General features: G+C 55.4%; 1 protein-coding gene across 4 annotated transcripts in view; it reads right to left on the reverse strand.

Annotated features, from left to right (window-relative positions):
• Positions 1-25,434, reverse strand: part of RAB11FIP4 (RAB11 family interacting protein 4) — a 117,336-nt gene that overhangs the window by 15,771 nt on the left and 76,131 nt on the right. For 3 of the 4 annotated variants that reach the window (XM_070226398.1, XM_023653052.2, XM_070226399.1), the window contains exons 4-5: positions 2,093-2,319; positions 107-301 (exon numbers count right to left, since the gene is read on the reverse strand). In XM_070226398.1, the coding sequence (XP_070082499.1) occupies positions 107-301; positions 2,093-2,319 (422 nt within the window). Of the gene's footprint in view, positions 1-106; positions 302-2,092; positions 2,320-24,115; positions 24,626-25,434 lie in introns of those variants that run through there. The other variant, XM_023653053.2, reaches the window with a different exon arrangement.

Raw genomic sequence — 25,434 nt, forward strand, 5'->3', positions numbered from 1 at the left:
TCTCATGTTGCTCAGGAGCCTGCCAGCCGAACGTCCCTGGGATGAGGTTGGGTTGGTTCTGCCACGTTTCCTGGACCCCAAATGCCATTCCAGACCCAGGGGCCACCTGGAAGACACTGAAGACCCCAGGTCCGAGTAGACGTTGGTCCTGGTCTCGTCATCGGGGCAGGGGCTGCTGGGGGCACAGTCCACGTCATCCCCCTCCCCATAGTCTTCAAACTGCTCCTCGTTGCTGATGAGCGAGGTGGTGGAGTGTGTGGAGAGGTCGGACGTTGTCATGGACGGAGTGTGGACCAGGGACCTGTGGCAGAGAAGGGTTGGCCGTCAACGACGCCCCGTCTCCCGAGGTCCATGGGCTACGGGTACCAGGAGCCGGACTAAGTATGCACTTTTTGACCTGGGAAGTACACTTTTGGGACTTTATCCTAAGGGAGCCATCTCACCCAAAACTTTCTCCACAAGAGAGATTCAAACCAACGCTTGTCCAGAGCAGCAAAACGTTGCCTGCCACCTAACGGTTTACCTACAGCTACATTAGAGTATGGTTATTAAGTCAGAATACATAGTAGCTAAATGATTACAATTATTAAATTATAGTCTGTACTACTAAATGAAATTATCATGGGCTATCAAATAGCTGATACAAGGTCTATAAAAAATATTAATGTGGAAAAATTAATATAAATTAAAAGTTAGACATAAAATTTTAGATCTAGTAAGACTGAGCAGTTAAAAGGTCTATACAGAATAAGGAAAAGCAGGAAATAAAAATATTTAAGTGGTAAGAGGGCTTGGGTTTAGGTGGTGGGACTGTGAGTAAAGTAAGTTACTTCCCCTCCATTCTCGTTTTTCCTACCTTCTTCAAGTTCTGTTTAATCGGCTTGTACTCTAATAAGGAAACGAAGTTTTACTTTTTTACTTTTTTTTTTTTTGAGGAAGATTAGCCCTGAGCTAACAGCTGCTGCCAATCCTCCTCTTTTTGCTCAGGAAGAGTGGCCCTGAGCTAACATCCATGCCCATCTTCCTCCATTTTATACGTGGGATGCCTACCACAGCATGGCTTGCCAAGTGGTGCCATGTCCACACCTGGGATCCAAACCAGGAAACCCCGGGCCGCCAAAGCAGAATGTGCATACTTAACTGCTGCGCCACCAGGCTGGCCCCAAGGAAACGAAGTTTTAAAATAAACAATGAGCTGCTAGGTGAGACCCTTCTCCCAGTTTACAGAGAGGATTTCTAGTCCAAAGAACACAGGTCAGAGACCCTGGGCCTCTCACGGGTGACCCACGGTGTGGCCTGGGACAGTACGTGGGGCTGGCTGAGCCCTGACTGCAAACTAAGAACAAGGAGAAGTACACCTCTTCACCTGCCAAAATATAGCTTCCCTCTGTGTCCCGCTACCATCAATTAGGGTTCCTCCAACTTACCGAGCTTGCACACTAAAAACGGCAAACCTGAAACAGCGCCAAGAAGCGTGTCACGGGTTAAGGCAGTAATTCTCAAACTGCGCCCCTGAGGAAGCCTGGTCTCCATCTAAGAATCACAGGGTCACCGCTGGGTGCTCAAGATCAGGTCTCCTGGTACCTCCAGCCTATTTTGTTAATTTAGTTATTTATCTGCCTCGTACTCCTCAGTTCTTTCTCCCATAAACTTTACTAAAGCTCTTGGCACCTGCCGCTGGCTGCCTTGCGGTGACGGGTCCCAGGAAACAGTGGAAACAATCCAGTGGCAAATGATTGCCAAAAGATCAACAGGTCTGAGACCTGGGACCAGTGTCCTTGCGTTGGTTGGTCTTAGGCAGGGCTGAGGGGCGTTCCCAGGAAGCGACAGGAACCAACAATTCCAAAGGCCCCAGCCAGAACACGACGACTGCCAGGGCGCCCTGAGTTTGAGAACTCCCTGCACTGAGAAAAATGAGTTAGGTTGAACCACACGAAACTGCCTTTTACGAGAAGGTTGAAAATGATTAGAAATTGACAATTTCATATGGTTCAACGGACACTGGGACCCCGTTCCTCCCTCTGGAAATCTCTGGGTCGGCCGTGCCCATCGCCTGCTCCTGAAGTGTGGAGTCCAGACAGTTTTAACTCACTTGTCCTCTGGCAGGAACAGGCCCCTGAGGCCCCCATCTTTCTCCTCGGCAGGATTCCCGACCAACCCCTCCAAGCTCTGGGTGCCGTCCATGGGGCTATCCATGTCTGACTCCGGGGGGCCCTCGGGTGGGGCCAGAGACATAGCCTCCTCCTCGTCGGGAAAGAAGCCAGGCTCCCTGGGGAGGAGCTCGCCATCAGCAAAGGTGGGGTCTGGCACCTCACTGCCCTGGAAAAGACAAAGGGGCACAGAATGAGTGAGGCTGGCTCCCTGGGGCTCAGCCCCCTCATCAGCTGCAAGGGACAGCGGGGATGGTGACGCAGGAGGCCCAGACCCCGGACCTCGAGGATGAGAACTCCTGGCAGGTGATTCCTCCCAGGGCCGCTCACACTGGCTGCCTCATGCAAGCCCAGCGAGGAGTGGGAATCTGCAGAGACAGCCGTCCATGGAGGAGAGCCACGGCCAGGCCAGCCACATGCTTCAGGGCGCCCAGACAGCTCACCAGGGCTGCCGTCACAAAGTCTGCACAGGAAGCCAAATGACTTGCAGAAGGCGTCTTGGTGACTGATTGAAGGGCACAGCCACAATGAACGGACCCTGACCCAGTGGGGCTTGATGCAGCACAGCGTAGGGAATGTGTGCACAGCATGGGGTCTGCCCTCCATGATTCTGAGCCCATCAAACAACCTCTCTGAACCTCAGTTCTCTTCTCGGTAAACTAAGAATGGCAATGGAATCTGACGGGGTCGTGTGTCTCAGTAGGACCTCAATGAATAAACCCCAGCCACAGGACATGATGCCAACCGGGGAGGGACGGTCTGTCTTGGGCCTGCCACAGCCATGCTGGGGAGCAAGAACACCAGGTCTTTCAATTCTGAGCTTTGGGCTGGTCCCCAGTGCCTACCACACTGCCTGGCACAGTGTCCATGTGCAACAAAGATTCGCCCGAACCTTCTGCTAAAATCTTCTTATAGGAGAAGCATTCTGGCTTTACTCAAAGTTTACCCCCATCTGAGAGGGAGCTCGCTGCAAACCATTTCTTGGGGCTGCTTTGCCTCTAAGGAGGCAGATGCCTCCGAGGTGGCACTGCCTTCCCCTGCTCCCACCTGAGATGTCAAGCCACTCCCAAGGTTCTTCGGTGTGCTCCTTGCTAGGGCTGGCAGAGCCCCCCATTCAAGGTGCTTCCTCCAGCCCCAGGGCTGCAAGAAGACCAATAGCAACAAGGCTGTGAAAGGCCTAGGGCATCTCAGACAAGGACAGGATTGGGGATACCCAGGGAAGCTGGTCAGTGACAGGCTTGACTGTGCCTGCCCGGCCACATACAGCTGTCTGCTGCCATTGGTGAGCAGGCAGCCCTGCTGGGGGTCTATCCCAACCAAGACATCCCCGGGCTAAGAATAGATGGCGATTAATGAGCTTGGCTCCTGCCTCTGCCATGACTCAGGCTGAGCACCAGATGGACCAATAAAGTTGACACAGGCAGCCAAGCGCCCCTGTCGGGGCTGAGGGGCTGTGTAATTAAAATCACCCCTAGTGTTCCCACAGCCCTTTCCAGCTAGATGTCACTAACCCAATCCCACATGGCTCCCAACCTTACCAGATCTGGTACCCTAAGCCAGCTCTTCGTCTGCAAGCCTGAAGCCACACCCAAGTAGAAACAAAGGGAACCCACACTGACTGAGCAGCCACCAAGTTCCAGAGACGGAGCTCAGAGTTTATCCATAGTAACCCTTTTGGGCTTCATGACAACTCTTCAGGACAGCGATTCTTGTCCCCATTTTAGTAATGAGGAAACCAAGGCTGAGAGAGTAACCTGCCAGAGGTCCTCTGGCCAGCAGGCAGAGGACCCCCACCTGTCTCTGGCCAACACATGCTTGGTTCCATTTATTATTGATGCAACCCACACTTTGTGGATTTTCACACCTCAGAGTGACGACAGGGACAGCACACGTCATAGGGACAGAGTGCTAATTACGAGGCCCAGGCACTCCCCCCAGTGCTGCCCACCTCCTACCCGAGCAGGACACCCTCTGGGTCAATGCGTGGACACTTGAAGAGAAACCAGGCAGGAGGGAGAGAGCCTCCCAAGGAGAGCTGGGGAGCAATGCGCATGCTCTGCTCCTTTGTCTGCAAGTTCTTCCCCTTCCCAGACACAGGGGCAGGGGAAAGTGAGTGCTGGCGAGGCATCCTTGCTCTGTGGCTTACGTGACATTCGGCCGCTTTGCAAGTGGGCGTGTCTCAGCCCTGCGTGTTGGGTCTCCTTTCCCCCTCTGTGTAGGTGAAATGACTTGCCCGGGGCCACGTGGGAGTTAGTGGCAGCGCAGGGCTGGGACTGGACTGTGAGTCACCAGTGCCCACGCTCTCCCCATGGTGCTGTGTCAGCAGGGGTCCTGAGGAGGCTGCCACCCACCCTGCTCCCAGAAGGCAGGCAGATGCCAAGGGGACACCAGCATCCATGCTCCTCAAGTGTCCAGCTTGGCCTCTGGGCAGCTCACGTTTGCCTCACTGGACACCAAGATACTGAGGCCGAGTTTCTGCCGGGTGCCCTGGCCTGAGACACCCAACTCACATATGCAGGTGGGGACCAATGGCCCCCGCTCACCCAATGTCTCACAGCAACACACCCATACTCCTGGCAGCTGGCCCAAGGGCCTGACGAGGGTTGAAAGAGTGGCCTTGAGGGGCTTGTCACAGCCACAGGTGGGGCAGTAGAAGGGGTCAGCTGTCCCCGGAGGGGTCCTTTCCTCCCAACAAGACCACCACCTCCTTGGGCATATTTTTAACCTCTGGCTGAGCAGAGTCCACATGTGCCTGGCCCTTCACACTGGACAAAGCGTCCTGTCCGTCTGTATCCCACGCACACCCCCATTTATCTCTAACAACAGCTCCGGGAGGTGCAGGGGGCAGAGAGGAAGGATTCATTGTCTCTGTCTGACACAGGCAGGACGAGGCTCGGAGTAGGAGGCGGCTGCCCTGGAACTCCCAGCTACAGAGGACCCCGCTGAGACCTGAACCAGGCTCCCGACGCACCAAGTCTGGGCATGTGCACACAGGGGTGTGCGAACACACACTCTCTCTCCCTGAACATGCCAGCCTTTTCTCTTAAAATTAGTTGCTCCCTAAATCAATACCTTTTCTTTCAACCCACCATTGTTTGCCCAAGGCAAGGGGAAATTTTAATTATAACTTCAAAACCATTTCTAGTGGTTTTCCCCTAAATTCAAATAATATAAAGACAGCTAGAAGAAAAGTAACTAACTGTGCACCTTGGTTCGTCTGGGCCAGTACTGCTTAGGCATTTGTCCTGGACAAAAGTGGCCCTGTGCCCTGCTCCTCCCTGAAGGCCTTGGCCCGGCCTAGCTCCCATTCTCCTGCAGCCTCTGGGGAAGGCCTGGGTGCAGCAACAGGCCTGGGAGGGGTGCTGCCTGCTCCGACCACAAATACCTCAGGAAAGGAGGCAAAGCAGGGGCAGCTGCTGGAAGGTGCTGGAAGGTGCGGGAAGGCAACCTCTCATCCCCACCCTGAGCCACTACTCATCGGCTGGGAGAACCTGAAAGTCACATTAGAAACCCTTCTGAGCCCGTGAGTTTCTTCTGTTTTTCAGATGAAGGTACAGAGGGAAAGGAAGGGCTCGTTCACAATAAAAAACATTGTCCTCACGGGGTTCCTAGGCGGCCTGGGAAGAGGCTCCATCTGATTCGACAGCACAGCTACCCTCCAGCCAGGCCTCCTGGGCAGGTCAGGGCCCCGCCCGGAGGCCCCGTGTCATGTAAGCACGTAAGCTGCTGAGGAGAGGGAAAGGGAATCTTTGGGGAATGTGGCGGAGCAGGAGGTTAATGCGCCCGGAGTGGTCAGGAAAATTCTACTGCTGTTGCAAGTCCAGCCGAGTTCCCGGACAGACCCCAGGCCGATGCCGGGTGGCGGGATGCTGAGCGGCAGAAGCCCCAGGGTAGAAACGTCGATGTTTCTATGCGGAGAACTCGAGGCCTAGGGCGCTGCCCGCTGGCCCAGGCCACACGGTCTGCGTCGGGATCTCCCTCCACAGCAGTGTGCCCCTTGGGGTGCAGAGGATGCCCGGGGCAGGGCCCCGGAACTGAGGCCTGCTCTGGAGGGGCGGCAGGACGAGGGGAGCAGTGAATGGGTTTCACAGAGAAGGTGTCTGGTTTTGGGGGCCTTTAGGGAAGGGACAGCGTCCTCAGCAGGAAGCTCTGGGAAACATCAATGGGTAACCTGTATCCCCAGGACTCTGTCCCTTAGGACCCAGAGCCAGGCCTGAGCACAGAGCTCCTGTCCCCCCAGGGCCAGTCACTGTGGGCCACACAGGCACGGCTGGCCTATGTCCAGACCACTCCTGGTCACCTCCTTCCACCCTGCTGAGGGGTCCCAGCAGTGAAGGGAGATCAAGGGGGTACAGTGTTCCTCCACAAGCCCCAAGACACGCCTGTGAGTGGGGCTGGGTGAAGGCATGGCTCTGGAACCTGGCAGGGTGGGTTTTAGTCTCGGCTGGCCTGGCCACTCACAAGCTGTGTGACCTTGGGCCAGTGACCTCTGAGCCCCTGACTCCTTACCTATAGAATGGGACAGCCACCTCTACCTCAGAGGCTACTCTGAGGGCCACACATGACAATTTGCACAAGCACCAGTGTCAGCAGCTGAGGGAGCACTCAATTCTCATCTGGCCTTACTAGGCGCTGCGCGTTGCAGAAGCCAAGCCATCCCTATAGCCCACAGGTCCCGGCTACTCAGCCAGCGAGCTCCTGGACAGACAGGAGGCCAGGAGGTATGCCCTCCTCAAGAGGCTGGGCCTGGGGAACTATCCAAGATCGGAGGTTTCGGGAGAGTTCTGAGGCTCAAGGCTGTGGAAACAGGCCCAAGTCAGCCACGCTGGCAGGGCCGGTCCACATCACTATTATCCCCCTCCATGTCCCCATCCTGTCTCCATCTGGGCTGGATGGAGCTGGCCTCGTCTCGGGGTGGGAGCCTGGAGCACACAGCCTACCTGTGGGCCCCTCTCCAGTCTCAAGAGCAGCGTTTATCCACCAGCAGGCCCCAGAGTCACCCCTTCCTCCGTAGGAAGTTGGCATGCGCTGAATGCAATGGCTTGTGAAAAGGCCAAGTATCAATACCCACGTGTGGTGGGGGGGGCATCCAAGCCTCAGAGTGGCTGACGATGCCCCACCGTCCACGCTCTCAGAGCAGGGTGCGGAGGGGCCCAGATGCCAGGACCTCATCTGGTCCTCCCCTCACCCACCTGGCCGCAATGGGATGCTACCTCCAAGTCATACACCCCATTACTCTACGTCTTCCTGGAAGCTAGTGCATGGAGGGCCCATTTCCACATTTCCTGGGAGAAGGAAGACCCTGAAGAGGTAACAACGGGGATCCCTGCATCAGAACCCCCAATGGTCAGCACTGCAGGGAGCACATGGGGGGTGATTAGCAAGTATCTGCACTGTGGATGGTGAGCTGGGGAGAGCCCACCCACGGTAACCCTGAGTCCCGGGTGCCGATCTTGGCTCAGCCACTGGCTGGCTGTGTGACCCTGGATAAGTTGCTCAATTTCTGAGCCTCACCTAAAAACAGGGATGGAAATAACTACTTGGCAGGATTGCCACAGAGAATCTAGAACAAAGCCTCATGCCTCATAAATGCTGGAAACACGGCAAAGAAGACAGGGGCCAAGTTGGCGTTAGGAGCAAGCTCTGGAGGTGGCCCGACTGGGTTCAAATCCCGGCTCCCCCACTTACGAGCTCTGTGACCTTAGGTTTACTGAACTTCTCAGGGCCTCATTTTCCCCAACTATGGAAGAGAGTTAACTATTATTACGATTAAATGAGTTGGCACATGATCTAAGCACACACACAAAGCGCTCAATAAATCTGAGCTATTATTATCTTCGCCATATTGAGAGAACACAACCGGGGGTGCCTCCTGGCCTAACGGCCTCCATCCAGGCCCCGGGACCCTGTCCCTCTGATCCTCGTGGCACATGGGCGAAGGTAGGTTGGGTTTAGCTTCTGGAAACCAGACTTTTACAAATTGCAAAGCCTGCCCTCCAAACATGCCTCTTTTCCCTCCACCAGGGTCTTCTTCTGCCCACTCTCTTGGGAGGTCTCTCTGCAAGTTAATTACACCCTTTAATAAGTGTCAGGATGCGATGCTGCCTGGGCAAGGGAGTCCAGGAGGCTCCAAGGCTGCAGCTCACCCACTCCCAGCCCTGGCAACAGCTCCGCTCCCCAGGCAGTAACTCAGAGTCAGAGAACAGCTCTCTGGGGACAGGGCTGGGTAAAAATAGCTTGGGCAGGCCCATCCCAGCTTCCCTCGCAGCCGGGCAGCAGTGGGCACATGTGGAACCTCACCGCAGGGTATGGGGTGGGGGAGAAGCCAGCCTGCTGCCCGGATGGGGCAGAGCAGGCGTGGGGGGGCCAGCGATGAAATCCCTCATCATACTCCCGGCCAGCCAACAGCCCGGGAGCAGCGACAGGCCTGCTCAGGGTCTCACGGGGTCTTTCCCAAAGGTAGCAGAAGATTCAGTCTAAGGAGCTAACTTGCAGATGCCAACGCCCCCAGGTCCACAGGGAGGGGGTGGGCTTACCTGGGCTGGGATCCCCTACATGCCACTGTGGCTCAGCCGCTCTCAGCACACAAAGATGGTGGCAGGAGAGATCAGTAAACAATCTGGGCTGTATCCGACTCCTGTTTGTGGCTGCCACCCGCCCTCAACCTGGGCCTTGCTCTGGGGGCGGGCACTTCGTGCTCATCAGTGGCTGATAAGAGATTCTGGTTCAGCAGAAGGTTGCCCAGGTGCTGGTCAAGGGGCGAGGGTGGGAATAAAGGGGGATTTAAGCATCTGCACGGGGAGGGTGATACCTCAGCCTTGCCTTCTGAACAAAAGTAACCTCGGGTCAGAAACAAGGCCTGGGCTTGCCCCCAACAAGGCCAAGGGCAGACGTGGGAGCCCCGGGTCACCAAGTTATTAGAGTTTATCGCCCATCTTGGCCAGCTCTGGGCACTGACCTCATACTGTGAGATAAAAGCTCTGTAGCCCAAGCTTCCCGCTCTGGTGGGGAGGCCGAGGTCAGAGAGACAGGCCAGACTGCCACGTTCCCATCCCCAGGGGCCAGATCAGAGGGTGGCCCGGACCCACGCCCTCTAGCTAACCTCCCTCCCGGGGGGTGGGGTGGTGGTGAGGAGAGAGCCAAGGCAGCTTTCAGGCTCTTTGCTTCCAGCCAGGGGCTCCTGGGTCCACCTCCTGAACCCACAACAGGCAGGGGCCAGCAGTTCAAGACCACCCCTAAAGTGGGCTCGCCACTCCTGCCACAGGAGCCTCGAGGAGCAGATCTCAGTGTAGACACCCCGACTGCTACACTCTACTTTCATCGTAAAGTGGACCTGCAGATCCCAGGAGCGGCGACAAGAGTGACAACTGGTGTCTCCTCAGGAGCTCATTAGTCTCATGTGCGAAACACTAAGAGGGGTTGGATTCTCACATCACCCCGGAGGGAGGTACTAAATCACCCCATTTTACAGAGGGGGAGACTGAGGCTGTCTGGCAGACTTGGTTCAGTCCCGAGTCTGGCCCACACTGGTGGCGGAACCTCAGGCTGGTACTGAGCAGAAGAGAAAGAGAAAGTCATGCTCGTGCTTCTTAAGACTCCCTCCCACACCATTTACATAAAGAGAAGGCGGCCGACACGAGTTCTGCTACTGCACGCAACACCACGTGGAGGGGTGTGGGAGCCCACCTTGCCTTTTTTCAATGTTTTAATTGCAACTCTTGAGCTGTCTCTCTCCCTCATCTCACATCCTCCCCAAACACATGCTGCTGCTAAGGTGGTGTCACAGGAACACAAGGGCAAGCTTCCCAGGGGCCTGCTGAGGACGGGGGAGAGGGGCTGCTGAGCTCACTGCCAGCGTGCAACTGTCACTGTGAATGAATCAGCTGGCATTTTGGCTCTGCACATCCATCTAGGGACGATCCGTGGGCATGAACAGCACTCGAGTTCCAAGGGTGTGGGAAGGGCCAACAAGATCTGGTTTTCAAGCCCATTAGGCTATGGGCCAGACGCTGGATCCCACTGGAGATGTCCCTCACAGTGGGGCCATCTGTGCCACCAGGAGACACTGAGCCCTCTATCCCCGCCACACCACTTCCGTTCCAATAATATGTCAGAGCACGTTGAAAGTTAGCAGTCAAAAAAGAAAAATAACGGGGCTGGCCCTGTGGCCGAGTGGTTAAAGCTCCATGTGCTCCACTTGGGCAGCCCAGGTCCACTGGTTGGCTGGTTCGGATCCTGGGTATGGACCTACTCCACTCGTCAGCCATGCTGTGGAGGCATGCCACATACAAAGTAGAGGAAGATTGGCACAGATGTTAGCTCAGAGCTAATCTTCCTCAAGCAAAAAAAAAAAAAAAAAAGGAGGAGGATTGGGAATGGATGTTAGCTCAGGGCAAATCTTCCCCACCAAAATAAAAGAAGAAGAAAAGAAAAAGAACAATGTAGTACTGAAAATCTAGTGGTGAAAAAAAATGGAATAACAAAATGCTGAAGTCTTCCAAAAGGATACAGGAAAAAAGGAGGAAAAGAGGATCAAAGATCAGAGTGGGACAAATAAAGAACAAATAATAAACTCAACCACATCAGTAATATAGTAAATGAAAACGGAACAAACTATCAAAAGACAAATACTGTCAGATTAGATAAAAAACAACCACCTGCCATTTACAAGAGAGACAATTTAAGCATAAGGACACAGATAGGTTGAAAGTAAAAGAATGAGAGAAGATACACCATGCAAACACCACCAAAAGCTGGAGGGGCTATACTAATATTAGACAAAGTGTACTCAAAGGCAAGAGATACAGGGACATTAAAAAATGATAAATATCAATTTCATGAGATGTAACACTCCTACATGTTTATGCTTCTAGAAACAGTTTCAAAATATAGAATGCAAAATTTAACAGGGGCCGGCCCGGTGGCGCAGTGGTTAGGTTCGTACGTTCTGCTTTGGTGGCCCGGGGTTCGCCGGTTTGGATCCCGGGTGCGGACATGGCACCGCTTGCCAAGCCATGCTGTGGCAGGCGTCCCACATATAAAGTAGAGGAAGATGGGCATGGATGTTAGGTCAAGGCTAATCTTCTTCTTCTCCAAAAAAAACACTTAGAAGTCAAAGTTGGAGATTTTCATTCACTTCTCTCAGTAACTGATGGAGCAAGCGAAGAGAATTAGAAGGGAGACAGAAGACTTGAATAACACAAACTTGACCTGACACAAATAGAATACTACACCCAGTAACCGTAGAATAAAACCAGCAGAGGAAAGGTTGAGGAAGAATTGGATTCTTGCACAGTGCCAAAGAGTCACCCTGCAGGTTACTGCAAAGCAGCCAGCATTCCTCCTTCCCACCTCTACCAGGGAGAAAACAGGCTACTGTCGCTTTAAGGCAATGGTCAAAGCGAGCACCACTGATTGGGGACATCAGACACTGGCCCCCTGATGTAACACAACGTGAAGGACACAGCATCACCTGTCACATCGTCTTAAGAAAAATCCTAACTCGGTTCTGATCAAACTTCCAGAAAACGGGGAAACGGGGGCCAGAGGAACAAGTTACACACCACCACAGGGAAATAATCACAAAGCATGTGGGACCCTCTAAGAGACAACCGGCCGAGTCTTTTCCAAAAGAGAACGGTAAAGAAGAGGGAAGGGAATTTTTCTAGACCAGTGGTTCTCAAACTTTACTGTGCATCAGAACCATGGCAGGGTGGGGGGATTGTTAAAACTCAGATTGAATCAGAGTTTCTGCTTCAGGAAGTCTGAAAAATGCATGTTTCTATAGGCTGAACTAGGCAAAAAAGAAGAGAAAGGAGTATTTCTAACAAGTTCTTGGGTCAAGCTGATGCTGCTGGCCCCAGGAGCACAGTGTGAAAACCACGGTTCTAGACTAATCAAGAGACATACAAACTGGACGCCACCCTCGGTTAGACCCCAGTTCAAACAAACGAACAAACAAACAACCCCCTAGCTGTAAAAGACCTTTTGGGGACAAATAGGGAAGCTGGAATATGGACTAGATGTGGGGTGATATCGGGGAATTGGGCTTGATTTTGTTAGGTTGTTAATGGTATACAGTTATGAAGGAGCAATGTCCTTAGTTTTGATAACGTCTTGCCTAATTTTTTTTCAAATCATTCAGAAAGAAAGTTACATTAAGAGAGAAGGCAAATATGGCAGCAGCCCTGGAGAGCACCGGGGCGTGCAACTCCTTAACGACGTGGTCCATGATGGCCTGTCCTGGTTGCAGGGGCTGACCTGGGGTCCATGTGAAACACTGTGGGGCCCCTGTGTGTGGCTGATGGAGCCATGGCTATTGGAGGGGCTGTATGGTGGGCTCTGGACCCATCGCACTGAGGAGGAGGTGAGCCACCATAGAGCGCTGCTTTGGCCAAAACCTTGGGCAGTTGACACGGGATGGCGGCTGAGAAGGGTGGCCAGGCCATAATCAGTTCTTACAGGTTTTATTTTTCCAGTGTGTTAGAAGTAAACCTTACATACACAAAACATGATAGATAGTTGCCCCCAACCCACTGAACCGGTTAAGGAAAAGCGTAAAAGCCCTGACAAGTTGAGCTCCATTTAAAAGGAATACGAAGAAGTGACGCCATGCTTACAGAATGGTATCCTAGGGGTAGAGTCAAGAGAAATAGGGAGCCTGGAAGACGCCACAGCCTCCGAGGGTACCGATTGATGAGCGGTCTAGGTTCTGAAGGATCGGCTCAAGTTGTAAGAATGATCATCTCGAGAAGATGAAGCATGAGTCATATTACTAGAAACTTTTCCAAACAGAGCAATTGGCCAAGAGGCATCCCCAATGGGCCCCTCACCCACGTGGGCCTCTGCCAGAAGGCAGAGCTGGCGCCCTCCGCTCAGGCCCTCCTGGGACGCCAGGCCCTGCTCACCCTCCACCTCCTCCTCCCAGTAGGGGCGGTTCCAGAGCCTCCATTATGGGTGAAATTGCATTCCCCCAAATTCAGATCTTGAAGTCCCCACTCCCAGCACCTTAGAATGTGACTGTCTTGGAGATAATCTGCTGCTTCTAAAGAGACTATGTATTTTGCTGAAACGGAAGTTTGGTGGATCTATAATTACCAGGATGATGTTTCATAAACACTATATATGAATCTAAGTAAATTATTTCCATTTCTTGTGTTTTCTCAATGGTATAGGTATTATATTTTCATTTTAAAGAAGCATATGGGCTGTTCAGCCAGAGACATTTACAACTGCAAAGGTGCCCAGAACTGTATTTAGTGCAGTTATCATACAAATGTAAAACTTATTTTACGCAAATAGCGACTGGTTTACAAGAGACGAGGTCAGCAGTTAGCCCCAGAACCACAGGGTCCCCCCCCAACCCCAGAGCGCCTGTAATCCTGGCTCAGGCCACGTCTGGGGCTAGCAGCACTCAGTAATCGAGCAAGATATTACCAGTTTCTCCGTGCCAGCAGTATTTCTGGCTACTGGAAATGCAGAGCAGATTTCTTCCTTCTGTTGTGGTCAGTTTGGGAAGGAAGGCCTTTACCACTCCTGGGACACGTGGGCACCTTGCTCGGCTGTGATGCCAGCCTCCCTGTGACATGGCCAGAATCCGAGTGCCCTCTCCCCACCCCAGGTTGGCTGTCCAGGGTTGGTGAAGGTGACCCAGGGGCCAGGCAGATACTGCAGCTGAATTTGGCCAAGGAAAACCCACGGGAGAGGTGGCCCCAGGATCAACTTCTGCTCCCGTAGGGACCACGCCCTTGATGGGGTGTAGCTGTCTCAACAAAGCCCTGGGTCCCAGATCTGAACATCCCAGTGAACCCACCTCCTGAATAAAAGGGATCCAAAGAGGCCACCTAGTTTCCCCCTGTGCCCCCCAAAAAGAGCCAGTGGGCTTCATTTTCAAGTGAGACTTCAGAGGCGAACCGTTGGGGATTATAAAAACAGAACTTAAATTGCTTCCACATCTGGAAACCAAAGCCAGCAGCCAGCCCCAAGAATTCCAGGCATGTCAGCCGCCGGAGAAGCGGCAGGTCAAGGGAGGTATTTCCTGCAAGCTGAGTCCCCCCATCCACCTACCCGAATATACACACAAGATCTTCTGACTCTACCAAGTGGAGCCATAGCTAAGAGAAGGGAAGGACGGTAGCACCTACTGCGTGGCCAGCATCTGACTGCGCCTTACTGAGGCGGCCTCATTATCTTCCCCTAAAATTCCTGCAAGTGAACCCTGTCTCCTCCTTAGGGATGAGGACACTTCCCCTGAAGTTATGCTGTGAGTTTTCTCTCTACACCCCTGCAGCTGCGTGAACCTGAATCAGGACCCGCCCTGCCCCGCCGCCTTCAGTCACCCCATCCAAACTCTCAAAGATTTCCCAAGGACCCGCCGGGGAGCTCCAGCGCCCACCCAGCCATCATACGTACGGCTCTCTTGAGAAATCCACGGGCCAGGTGGGGGCAACTCAAATGTCAAAAGCGAATTAACAGGCTGCAAGTTGAAAGGGACGCACACCAAGGGCTCTCCTGGCTCTTTGAACAGGCAGCTATTTTGGGTTACAAATTATAGCTTTGAAAGATGCGGCTGTTTGAAGTGAGGGCTTAATTACGCACACAGTTGAGAGTCTGTGGGGCTTGCTTTGGGGGCTCCGGATTTTACCATCTCTGCAAGAGGAGCTTAGAGTGAAAGCCTGGGATGGGACAGCAGTGGCCCAAGTCAGCTCTCCCCTGTGAGCATCCACCAAGTGGGCCAAGCAGCATTCCCTCAGTGGGGCACCTTCCAAAGGTGACATGAACTTTCCAGGAAGAGGCCACTGTGTGCTCAGAGAGGGCACACCCGAACATGGCTAACCACAGTCTACACCCCACCCCTTCTTTGCCACAGAAACCCTCAGGCCTTGCAAGGCCAAGCAGAGTGCCAATGTCCACCTCAAGCTAAAGGCCCAGACTCCCTCTGACCTGCCATTCTGGAGCAGACAGGTCAGGACCAGGCAGGCCAACGACAGGGCCCCTCTCCTCCTCCCCACCCCACGTAGTGCCCCCTGCCAGAGCCTGTTTTTATAACCTTCTGACACCTCCGTCAGCCTAGAGCCCCAGCAGCGCTCCAGGCAGGCGCTGTTCAGGTGTCCCTTTTGTCCTGCAGCCTTTGCCATCTCCAGCTACGCCGACTGCGTGTTCCAGCGGCTGCTGCCTTGCACCAAGGCTCACAGGAGCACAGCTGGACAGAGCTCAGCTTGGGGGCCGAGGGCCAGGGCTGCTGAGCCACCTCAGGCCCCTTCCCAGCCTCTTCCACAGTGGGGACAGGTGAGGGAGCACTAGGACTGACCACAAGCCACAGCTTAGGCTCAGAGGGTGGGAGGCCCCCAGGGCAAGTCCATCAAGACCCCCTCAGAGACCCTGTGGGCTCCCCACTGGCCACAGACCCAGGTCCTGGTGCCTCAGCCCAGCAAACACAGCCCTGTCCAGCCAATCTCGGCCTCAGGACAAGATCCTGCCACTCCCCCTCCCCTGGGACCCCAAGCTCCTGTCCAACTTTACCACCCACCACCACCCCCTCCCCATGCTTTGGCACATGCTGTTCCTTGTGCTGGAAACACAATTCCTCTCTGTGCCACAAACACCTGTCCCTAAACAAGCCCCCGTGAGAAAGCCACTGCATCTGGGAGGCCGATCCCCTCCCTCCACCCTTGACGCCCCCAGAACTGTGCTCCTCAAGCCCTAGGGCCTTCCCTGGGCGCACTGTCCCCAGTGAGCCCCTTCTCTGCTCCCGTGCCTCTCCCTGGGACACTGGGCCAGGCGGCACACGCCAGGCTGCGGCCTCATCCTTGTCTCCCCCGCCCCTTATATGCCATTTTAAGGAGAGAAGAACCACCCGCTGGGGAAACTTCCCATCCCAGCCCTGGCACAGCTAATCCACTGCTTCTCCCCGTCCCCGGCCTGGTAGCCTCGCCTCCTGGGGGTCCCAGAGGGGCCGCTGCACCAGCTGATGCAGGCTCTTTGTAAATGAAGTTCCGCCCCATCCACAGCCCTGTGGGTTGGCTTAATTCATTCCACCGCCTGGTACACGAAGGACTGAGGTTCAGCCTTGTCCCAGACACTAAACAGCACCTCCTTGAGGAGGGGGCTGTGAGCCCCTGTCGCTGTACACAAAACTGAGGAAGCCGGGCTCCTGGCTTTCATCGGGATCTCGAGAGGAGCGAGGCAGAGAGAGACCTTGGATGAAAACAATGTTCACGACCCCCACCTGCTCTGACTCTCCCTCCAGCCAGCATCTCTCGCCGAGCCCCCCACGTGCCTGTCTCCTGTTGCCTCCAACTCAGCCCACTGCTCCCCCAGCCGTGCTCCTACCGTGGTGAGCAGCCCACCTTGTCCACCTCACCCCCACAGGTGCTAAGGTACTGCCCACCCCATTCCCTCCTGCTGCAGCCCAACCATCCTGCCCGACACATCCCACTCACACAGGTCGCTGTGCCTTCACCCACACTGTTCCCTGCCCACAACTCCTCTGTCTGTCTCAGGGCATTAACTTGGAGCAACATTGTCAGCTGGTGCTCCCAGAGCCCTTGGCACCTAAAAGAAACACAAGGTGGTCTTAAACATTTGGGGAAGACCAAGAAAGAATACATCTATCATGTGCCAGATGTATTTGTGCATCAGCTACTATTTAGATGAGAAGACTGGGGCTCAGAGAGGTTAAGTAACTAACAATAGGTCACAGAGCTAGCAGGACTGGAATTTGAACAAAGTCTGATTTTAATGCAGCAAGGAGGGTACAGAGAATACTAAATACTCTTGGCGATGGCAGTGTCCAACACTCGGCATTGGAGCAGCTTCTCAGCTTGATACCCGGAGGCCACAAGAGCAGGAATGAGCAAGGCTGGTGGGACCAGAACTTGGACTTGAGCTGAAGGTCGCAGGGACCACAGCACAGTAGACCACTGATTACTGTCAGCTGAGGCTCCAGGGGCCTGTGCCACCCTCGCCGTGGGGCATAGCCCCCTCCCCTTTCCCAACACAGAGAGCTTCAAAGAGGCTACATGTGCGAAGGTTTTATAGAAAGGAAGAGGAGAGCGATTTGAGAGAAAATTGCTAAAAGGAAACACATGTGAAAATGAAAACTCAGGCAAAGTGGGAGGAGCAGGGAAGGAAAGAAAAGGTGATGTTCAAGGATTATAAACTGAGTCCAACAGTCCTGGTACGTTAACACCACAGTTTCCCTGTTACCTTGGGAAGGCCAGTGACCACTCCCTGCCTTCATTTTCCCTGTTAACCCAGGTGGAATGGAGCAGTGTGACCTTAAACGATACCTGGCAAGGAACAGGGGAAGGTGCCTTACACACAATTATGATGACTGTGGAGCCATGATCAGCATTTGGTGGAGGGACAACCTGAGACCCAGAGAGGTTGCTCTCCTTTTTGAAGGACACACAGCTGGTGAGCTATAAAGCTGGAATCTGGGACCAGGTCTCCCTGGAGTCCAAGCTCATTCTCCTGAACCACACCACAGTGTCCCCTCATAAATCTTCCCACTACTACAAGGTGGCTTTACTCCCTTCCTTGAAGAAACTGGGCAAATTATGTAAGTTCTCTAGAGGTTACCTAGTTTCTGTGTTTCATTAAATCCGAGATGCCTTTGATTTTAAGATGCACTGTTATTTCGAGGACACCAAGAAAGAAACGGCACTGTCAATTAAATTACAACACACCAGAGAATGTACAACACACACCAATCCGAGATGTTAAAATGAGACAAGAAATAGTGTGTCTTCGAATCTGTATCGTACAGAGTAAATGGGGAGTGGGGTTCGGTCACAGTTCCTTAGACCGTGTGTGTGCATTGAAGGGTAGATGACAACTCCAGGCACGCACGTGTGTTACACACACACACACCTGCTGCTGTGAGCTTCTTTGCCAATAACCGATGCAATCTTGCAGATAATCTCACAAAAATGTGCTAGCCAGACGCGCCTTGTCAACAAGAACACTCGTTTCCCAGGAGGCCATCAATTCAAGGTCATTTAACATTGTCAGGCAGAGGCTGTCCCGACTACTCTCCACCTGACCAGCCAGGCTGGACAAACAGGTAGGTTCGCTCCTTGGAAAACTACCAAGAGCAGTCACCCAGAGTGGCCAGGTGGCTGCGCAGCCCGCACCTTTCAGTCTGGCTCTCCTCCAGATCTCCTGGGGCCTGTAGCCCGCCAGAGCCTCAGCACGTTAATAAGGCAGATCCTGTGGGCTGGCAGGGGCAGACGGGCAGCACTGCTCCAAGCTGGCTTTTCTGGCTGGGCGGAGGTGGACAGACGGCCCTAGCTGGAGGCGAGGGGCGGGTGGGCAGAGGTGCAGCCCCCCTCACCTTGGTAAACAGGCCACAGCCCAGCAGAGTGGGCTGCCTCTAGGAGGACCAGGGGCAGCCCCACACCAGGCCCAGGGGAGCTGGCTGTCACCTCGGACCATGCTTTGCATCTCATTCACAGATTGCCACGCGGGCGGGCACCAGTCAGCTCACTCCGGCCCCAGCGTCTGCATCTGCAGAGGCTGAGCTGGTTGATTTGAGCACACAGAAGCTGAGGAAGTGGGGCTGCACTGCTCCTGTCGAGGCCCTCCGGTGACAGGGCTCTTCCTCCTGCCACCTTCCTGCTTTAGTGCTGACGTCCTCTCCGCAAGACATTCTGTTAGGTTCTAAGGTTATCAGTCACATGAATCAACCTGGGAGAGGCGTGCGGAAACTGAAACTATCAGCTCACTCCTATGCCAGGCACTGTTTTAAGAGCTTTTCATACATTTACATATTTGATCCCCCTAACAACCTCATGAGGAAGGTCCTAGCACCATCCTTGTTCTACAGATGAGGAAATTGAGGCACAGAGAGGTTAAATAATTTGCCTAAGATTCCACAAACAGCAACTGGCAGAGCCAGGATTTGAACCCGGACAGCCTGACTACGGAGTCCACGCTCTTGGGCACTACACTGTCCCGCCTCTCTAGGCACCTAGCCAGCCATCAGGCGCCCACCGAGCACGTGTCAGAACGCACTCTGGGTATTTTAGGTCAAAGCGGCTCATTTTATCTTCACCATCACCCTATGAGGTAGATATTATTATCAATCCCATTCTACAGATGGAGAAACTGAGGCTCAGAAACGTGAGAGAGTTTGCCCAAAGTCCCACAGCTAGCAAGCAGCAGAGCCAGGATCTAGAACCATGTGTTTGCTGACTCCAAAACTTTATTTTCTGGGGCCGGCCCGGTGATGCAGTGGTTAAGTGCACACGTTCCGCTTTGGCGGCCCGGGATTCGCCAGTTCGGATCCCAGGTGAGGACATGGCACCGCTCAGAAAGTTATGCTATGGCAGGCGTCCCACATATAAAGTAGAGGAAGATGGGCACGGATGTTAGCTCAGGGCCAGTCTGCCTCAGCAAAAAGAGGAGGATTGGCAGCAGTTAGCTCAGGGCTAATCTTCCTCAAAAAAAAAAAAAAAAGAATACAGGCATTGGGTGACAGCGTGAGCTGAAGGCTCTGTGTTTTGAGATGTGTATTTCTCCCAGGAAAACCAACGAGCAGGAAGCAGCTTGCTCCTGCTCTCCCTCCTATCCTACAGGGACAGCAGTCTGGGGCCAGAGCAGACCCCTCAGCTCTCCATCGCAGGTCCACGGCAGACAGCACGACTCTGGAAACATGGGTTCCCTCTTTATGGTGTTCAGCTTGCAGAGGCAGAGGAGGGGTGACGGGAGATGATTCAAGAGTGACAGAGCTCCCACCCCCTCTCCCACACGCCAGTTCTGTTTAGGCCTTCCTCTTTTCGATGCCTTAAAAGAGAAAGACTCCATGAGCAGAGCCACAGATATTAATAATAACTGCTGCAGTTTGGTTTTCATTTGAATCATGTTTACGTTGTTGGGAAAAAACCCACTTGTCTGGGAAGATGAAGCAGGTTGAACCAATTAAACATATGCCCAACAGTCAAAACTTCCCGTTTCTTGAAGGAAGTCAAGAAGCGCGGTTAGAACCGTTGGCGTTCCTAGTACCGGCCTGTCCAACGGAACTGGGGTTACAGGTCACCCGGATTCCACAGCTCTGGACCACTGAGGCTGCCACTGTGGACGCACATATTTCTGGTTGCCTACTTTCTCCTTCCTCTACACACACACACACACACACACACACACGCTTTGGGGGCCTAGACGGGACACAGATTAGACCCAAAGCTGCTGCCCAGGTGTGTGAGAGCCTCTGCTGGGCTCCTCAGGAGACCAGGGCACAGGCCTGTGCTGCCACTGCCCACGGGCAGAGGGAGCAGAGCGGGACATCAGGGAGTCCAAGAAGGAGATGAGGAAAGAGAGCCCTTGGAGGGGCCAGCCAGCGCAGACAAGCACGGGCGACCGGCTCCTTTGTGGGTCTTGAGCGCTGGACTTGTCACACCCCTGGCAGCATCAACCTGTGGGAACAGGAGTGGCCCCCTGCCTGCTTAGACACAGCTCTGGGCACAGCCCCCCGGTGGCTTTTGCAGTATTGATTTGTGGGTAGAAACACAGTCTTGCAAGAACTGTTTCCACATTCATGTGGACGGGCTTATCTGACCCGGGCTCAGGGCAGGAAAGTCCACGGCAGCAACGGGCACACACAGACACCGCTCCCCAAGAAAGGCCTTAATGCCAAACCCCTCGACAGCAAAGGTCTGAATGGTGCAAAGCAATGACGTGCATTTTGTGCCTCTGGATTTCTAGTCTCTTCCCATTCTCCTGGGATTCTGGGCTGTTGCTTGGCAGCATTAGATGCCCCCCTATCTCGCTGAGCTTGTGCCCCCTGCCCCTTCACCTGGCTTACGGGCCATTCACAGCGGCCTCCCTGCAGTTCCACGGACACATCTCGCTGACCATGGCCCCATCTCAGGGCCTTTGCAGCTGCCGTTCCCTCTGCCTGTACCTCTTTTGTCAAGATGCCACCTTGCGAAGGTGAGGACTTCCCTGCCCACTCTATTTAAAAACGCAGCCCCCACCCAGCCCTCCCCACGCCTTGCTTTCTCTCTGGCCACCTTGCACGCTATTCGCCTGCCCCTCTGCCATCACTTGAGCTCCAAGTGTTGTCTGCTGTGTTCACAGCTGTATCTCCAGTGCCCAGCACAGAATCTAGCACAAACTAGATGCTCAAGTACTTGTTGAATGAGTGAATTCAGCCAGCACTTGCCCTGTACCAGGCAATGTGCTGAGTGGGGGCTGGGCAAACAGAAATGGGGAAGGGTCTGTGCCCTGGAATGCCATCTGATGGAGGAGACTGCCGTGCCACATCCAGGAGAGCAGACCACACAATGTGCAGTAAGATGCGAGGTGGGCCTGCCAAATCAACATGCCCATCTCAGCCAGCCCTGGGGCAGGACCACTCACTAATCCACCTGGTGGACTGGGCAGTAGGAAGACCGGAGCGGTCCTCCTCATTCAAGAGGCCAGTGATTTGATGCCATCAATGCCGAGTTACTGAGTCAAGAGCCAGCAGAGGGGATGCAGAGGAAAACAGAGCCCAACCCCAGGGATCCTGCACGCCTGCCAAGGCCAAGTCACCGTGCCCAGTGCCAACACCAGGCAGCTGGCAGAGCAGATAAAGATGCTTCCTTTTCAAAACGCAATGAGCCCTGTGCCAGGGGACACAGCACAGGGCCAGAGCGTGGGCACGCTCTGCCCAGGCTGTCCCTCCCTCGTCTAAGGCCCAAAGTCTCTGAGATGCCTGCCTTCCAGAATTGCCCACCTGCTATTTTACTGGAAGTCTCTCCCACTCCCTCCACCTCCTCCCTACCCACACCTAAAATATATAAAGTGAAGCAAAATCAGGAAGCCCCTCAAAGCAGGCAGCCCACCTCCGAGGAGGGGCTGCAGCCCTAGGAAAGGAAGTTTCTAGCCACCTTGGTGGGGGGACAGGGGGAGGAGGAAGGTGAGAACTGTGAGGGCCCCAGGTGAACAGCTGAAGAGAAAGCCCTGGGTGTGGGGGCAGCTGGTCCCGCCAGCGGGGAAGTGGCTAGGAGGCCACCAAGGGCAAATGTGCTTCAGGGAGCAAAGGGAAGGAGGGAGGGAGAGTGGCCAGTGGAACAGGCACCAGGAAGTTCTCAAGCTGCAGCCCAGAGCCTCCCCAGTGTGGGCCGCCCAGGCCTCCTCATTTCTCCTCCCTTGCAGGACTAAGTGTCCTTTCTGTGAACAGGCTCCAGGCTGTCTCTCCTACTTGTCTTCCTTGGGGCAAAGGTTACACCTCCCGGCCTACTTACCTGGCCTGGCTAGTCCCGTCCCTCCCCCAGGCACACGCTGGCCTTAGTCACTCACCCCACCCTCTCCACCAAAGCCCAGGGTCCCCCAGATTACCAAGCTGTTCGCCAGTAGGCATTTGCCCAAGCTGTGCTGCCTGCTACCCAAGTCCCAAGTTCTCCACTGGCTTCTCGATTCCTCCAAGTGCCCCAACCTCGGTGAACTCACAGGGACCCCAGAGACAACCCAGAAGTTGGGCAGGGAATAATTTGACACAGGTTTTCAGTCTCCCCACGGCCTGCAAATGCCTTGAGGGCAGGAAAGTGTCCGTGTATAACAGTCCCTGGGCACATAATGAACCTTGCATGAATGCCAGCTCAGCACGGTAGGGTTTGGGCCAGTCTGTCTGGGACTGGTGCCCGGCAGATGACAAGACCCCAGATAATGGCAATGACTCAAGGACTCCACCAAGGCTGGGTAGATGGTTACAGAGAGGCGCCTACTGCTCAGGTGTGACATCCACACAGCTGGTAAACCTTTGAGGTTCATTCTTCCTCAAGCTGATAGTCACTGTAATCTGTTTCAGGAGGGAAGGACCTGGGGATGAGCCCACCTGCCCCCTTGCCAGGGGCCCAAGATGTGAGCACCTGCCTCCAGGAAGGGAGGCCAGAGGCTTGGATCTCTGGGCACCAGCCCAGGGGTTTGCCAGGCTGAGCACAGGAACCCAGCCCCCTCGAGCTCCTTTCAGGAAGAGGTCTATAAATAAGTCAGTCAAGGAACGGGCACGTCCCTCAGGCCCCAGTGATGTGAACCCTCCAGCCGTCTGTGGGAGAGCAGGGCTAGGGAAAAGGGGAAATGGGCAAAGAGGTACGCTGGAGGGTGTGCAGGATGAGAAGGAATAAAGGCCGGGCTGAGTAAGGACCAGGTTCCCATAGCACAGACGGGGTTCTCCAGAGACTGCTCCGCCAAGACCTCGGAGATGCCTGTCGTCCGCAGAGAAGCGGCTGTGACAACAGCAACTACTACCGGGGCGGACCCGCCGGCTCTGGGGGCCCAGAAGGAGAAGGGCTGGGAGCCCGCGCACACCTCCGGCCTCAGCCGCATCTCGTCTGGGAAGGGGCAGGGCTCCGTCCCCAAGCCCCACACTAGGCTCGCCCTGCCTCTTGCCCGGCAGTGCCCCTGCGAGAGCCGAGGGAAGCCCGGGAACAGGCTCGGTGCAGCCGCCAAGAGCTGCGGAAAAACTTCGTCCGCGCGCAGCCCCCTTCGGGACTCGGCGGGGCCCACGGCTGGGAGCGGGGGCAACACCAGCCCGGGAGGGGCAGGTGCGCTGGGAGGGGAGGTGGGGAGTGGGGGTGGCGGGGTGTCCCAAGGGAGGCGTCCGGGCAAACGAGCCCCTTTCCCGGCCCACTAGGTCCCCCTAAAGCACTTTTTTTAACTGCGCCGAAGACAGGGGGCCACCTCTCCTCGCGCCCCGGGGCTAGGGCTGGCCACCCTCGCACCTGAGCGCAGGCAGAGGGCCCGGAGGGGGCGGCGGAGGCAGCGGCTTCTCCTCCGTGGCCGAGCGAGCCTGGACGCAGGTAAGCTGACCTCCCGGGCCGGGGCCGAGAGGGCGGACACTCCTGGGGCGGGAGCCGGCGCCCAGCCCGCCTGCGGACCAAGTTCCGCACTCCGGCAACTTCCCTGGCCCCGGGGCCGCGGGCCGGGCCAGGTGCGCGTCGCCGGAGCCCCGCGAGCCCGAGTCCCCGTCCGCAGCTTACCTGGCCCCCGCGGGCGGGCGGGGTGCGCATCCCCAGTCTGGCCGCGGTCGGTGCGCTGCGGAGGGGCAGGGAGGCAGCGGACAGCGCGGAGGGCTCAGGGACAGTCCCCTTCGCGCCGCGGCCGCTCGCACGGTTCGGCACCGCTCGAGAGTGCCGGCCCCACCCCCACCCGCGCCCGTTGCCGGGAGACCCGCGTGGGCCGAAGGGCTCTTTGTATCAAAGGCGCTGTGACATCACGAGGTGCCCGGGCTGGGGGACCGAGGGGGCGGGGCCTCGCGCGGGGGGCGGGGCCGGAGGAGGAGGAAGCGCGGCCTGGGAACCCGAGCCGCGGGGGGCGGGGCCCAGGTAACCCCGCCCCCGAAGGTAGGGGCAGGTGGCCGGGTGGCTCCCGCCAATGGCCACGCGGCCGCGGGGCGGGCCCGGGCGACCCGCAGGCGCCTCGGGAGGTGGAGCCCGCTTGGGCCCGCCGGAGCCCGCGTCGCCAGGTTCCTGCCCCCTCCCCCGGGCCCTGGGATTCCAGGACGGAGCCTGTGCGTTCACGTGCCTGCCTGCGGGCGCTGTCGCCGCCGCTGCTGTTTGCGGTCACCGCGCTGGGAGATTCCGGTCAGCGCTTCCAGCCTCACATTTGCGGACCCAAATGAAGACCCGCCAACCCCCTACCTCTCTCGCCCACCACCACCACCAGCCTGAGTCTAGTGGCTCCTAAATTGATTCTTATCCTGAATCCCACCTAAAAAAAAAAAAACAAAGAGGGAGGGACCCCTTCTGATGAATCTTAGTAGACACAATTTAAATTAAAAACGCGCCCCGCTCATAACTCTTCACTATGCTGCAGATTAAAACAAGGCAAAGATGTAAAGCAACAAATATTGCAAAATGTGGTTTCGCTGTAACTCGATGTTACATTGTGTAACTGGGGCGCCGCGGGGGGGTGGGGGGGGGAGGGAGGGCGGAGGTGGGAGGGAGGAGGGGGATGGGAATCAGATTTATCTTCCTAACTCTCTGGCTCAGGCCAACGTGAAGCCACTTTTACCTTCGCTGAGTCCTCACTGACCAACAAGGTGGCACTTCTGTATGGGCAGGGCCCGTTGGCAGCTGGGTCTTTGGTCTCACACCAACTCACACACACCCAGCTTTTCAGCTTTTCTGCCCCCTTCTCTCTAGCTCTTTGCTCTCAACTTCCTTTTCCCCGATCTCTCTCCCACAGATAAATTCCCAGCCGCCCCTCTGTTTACCAGGGCCTGTCTCTGAGGCAAAGCATCCCACTGAGGGGCCCAGACCTACTGAGGACTCTCCAAAAGGGACAGCCTTAGCTAAAG

The sequence above is a fragment of the Equus caballus genome, chromosome 11 (genome assembly GCF_041296265.1).
Source record: "Equus caballus isolate H_3958 breed thoroughbred chromosome 11, TB-T2T, whole genome shotgun sequence".
Lineage (NCBI taxonomy): Eukaryota > Metazoa > Chordata > Mammalia > Perissodactyla > Equidae > Equus > Equus caballus.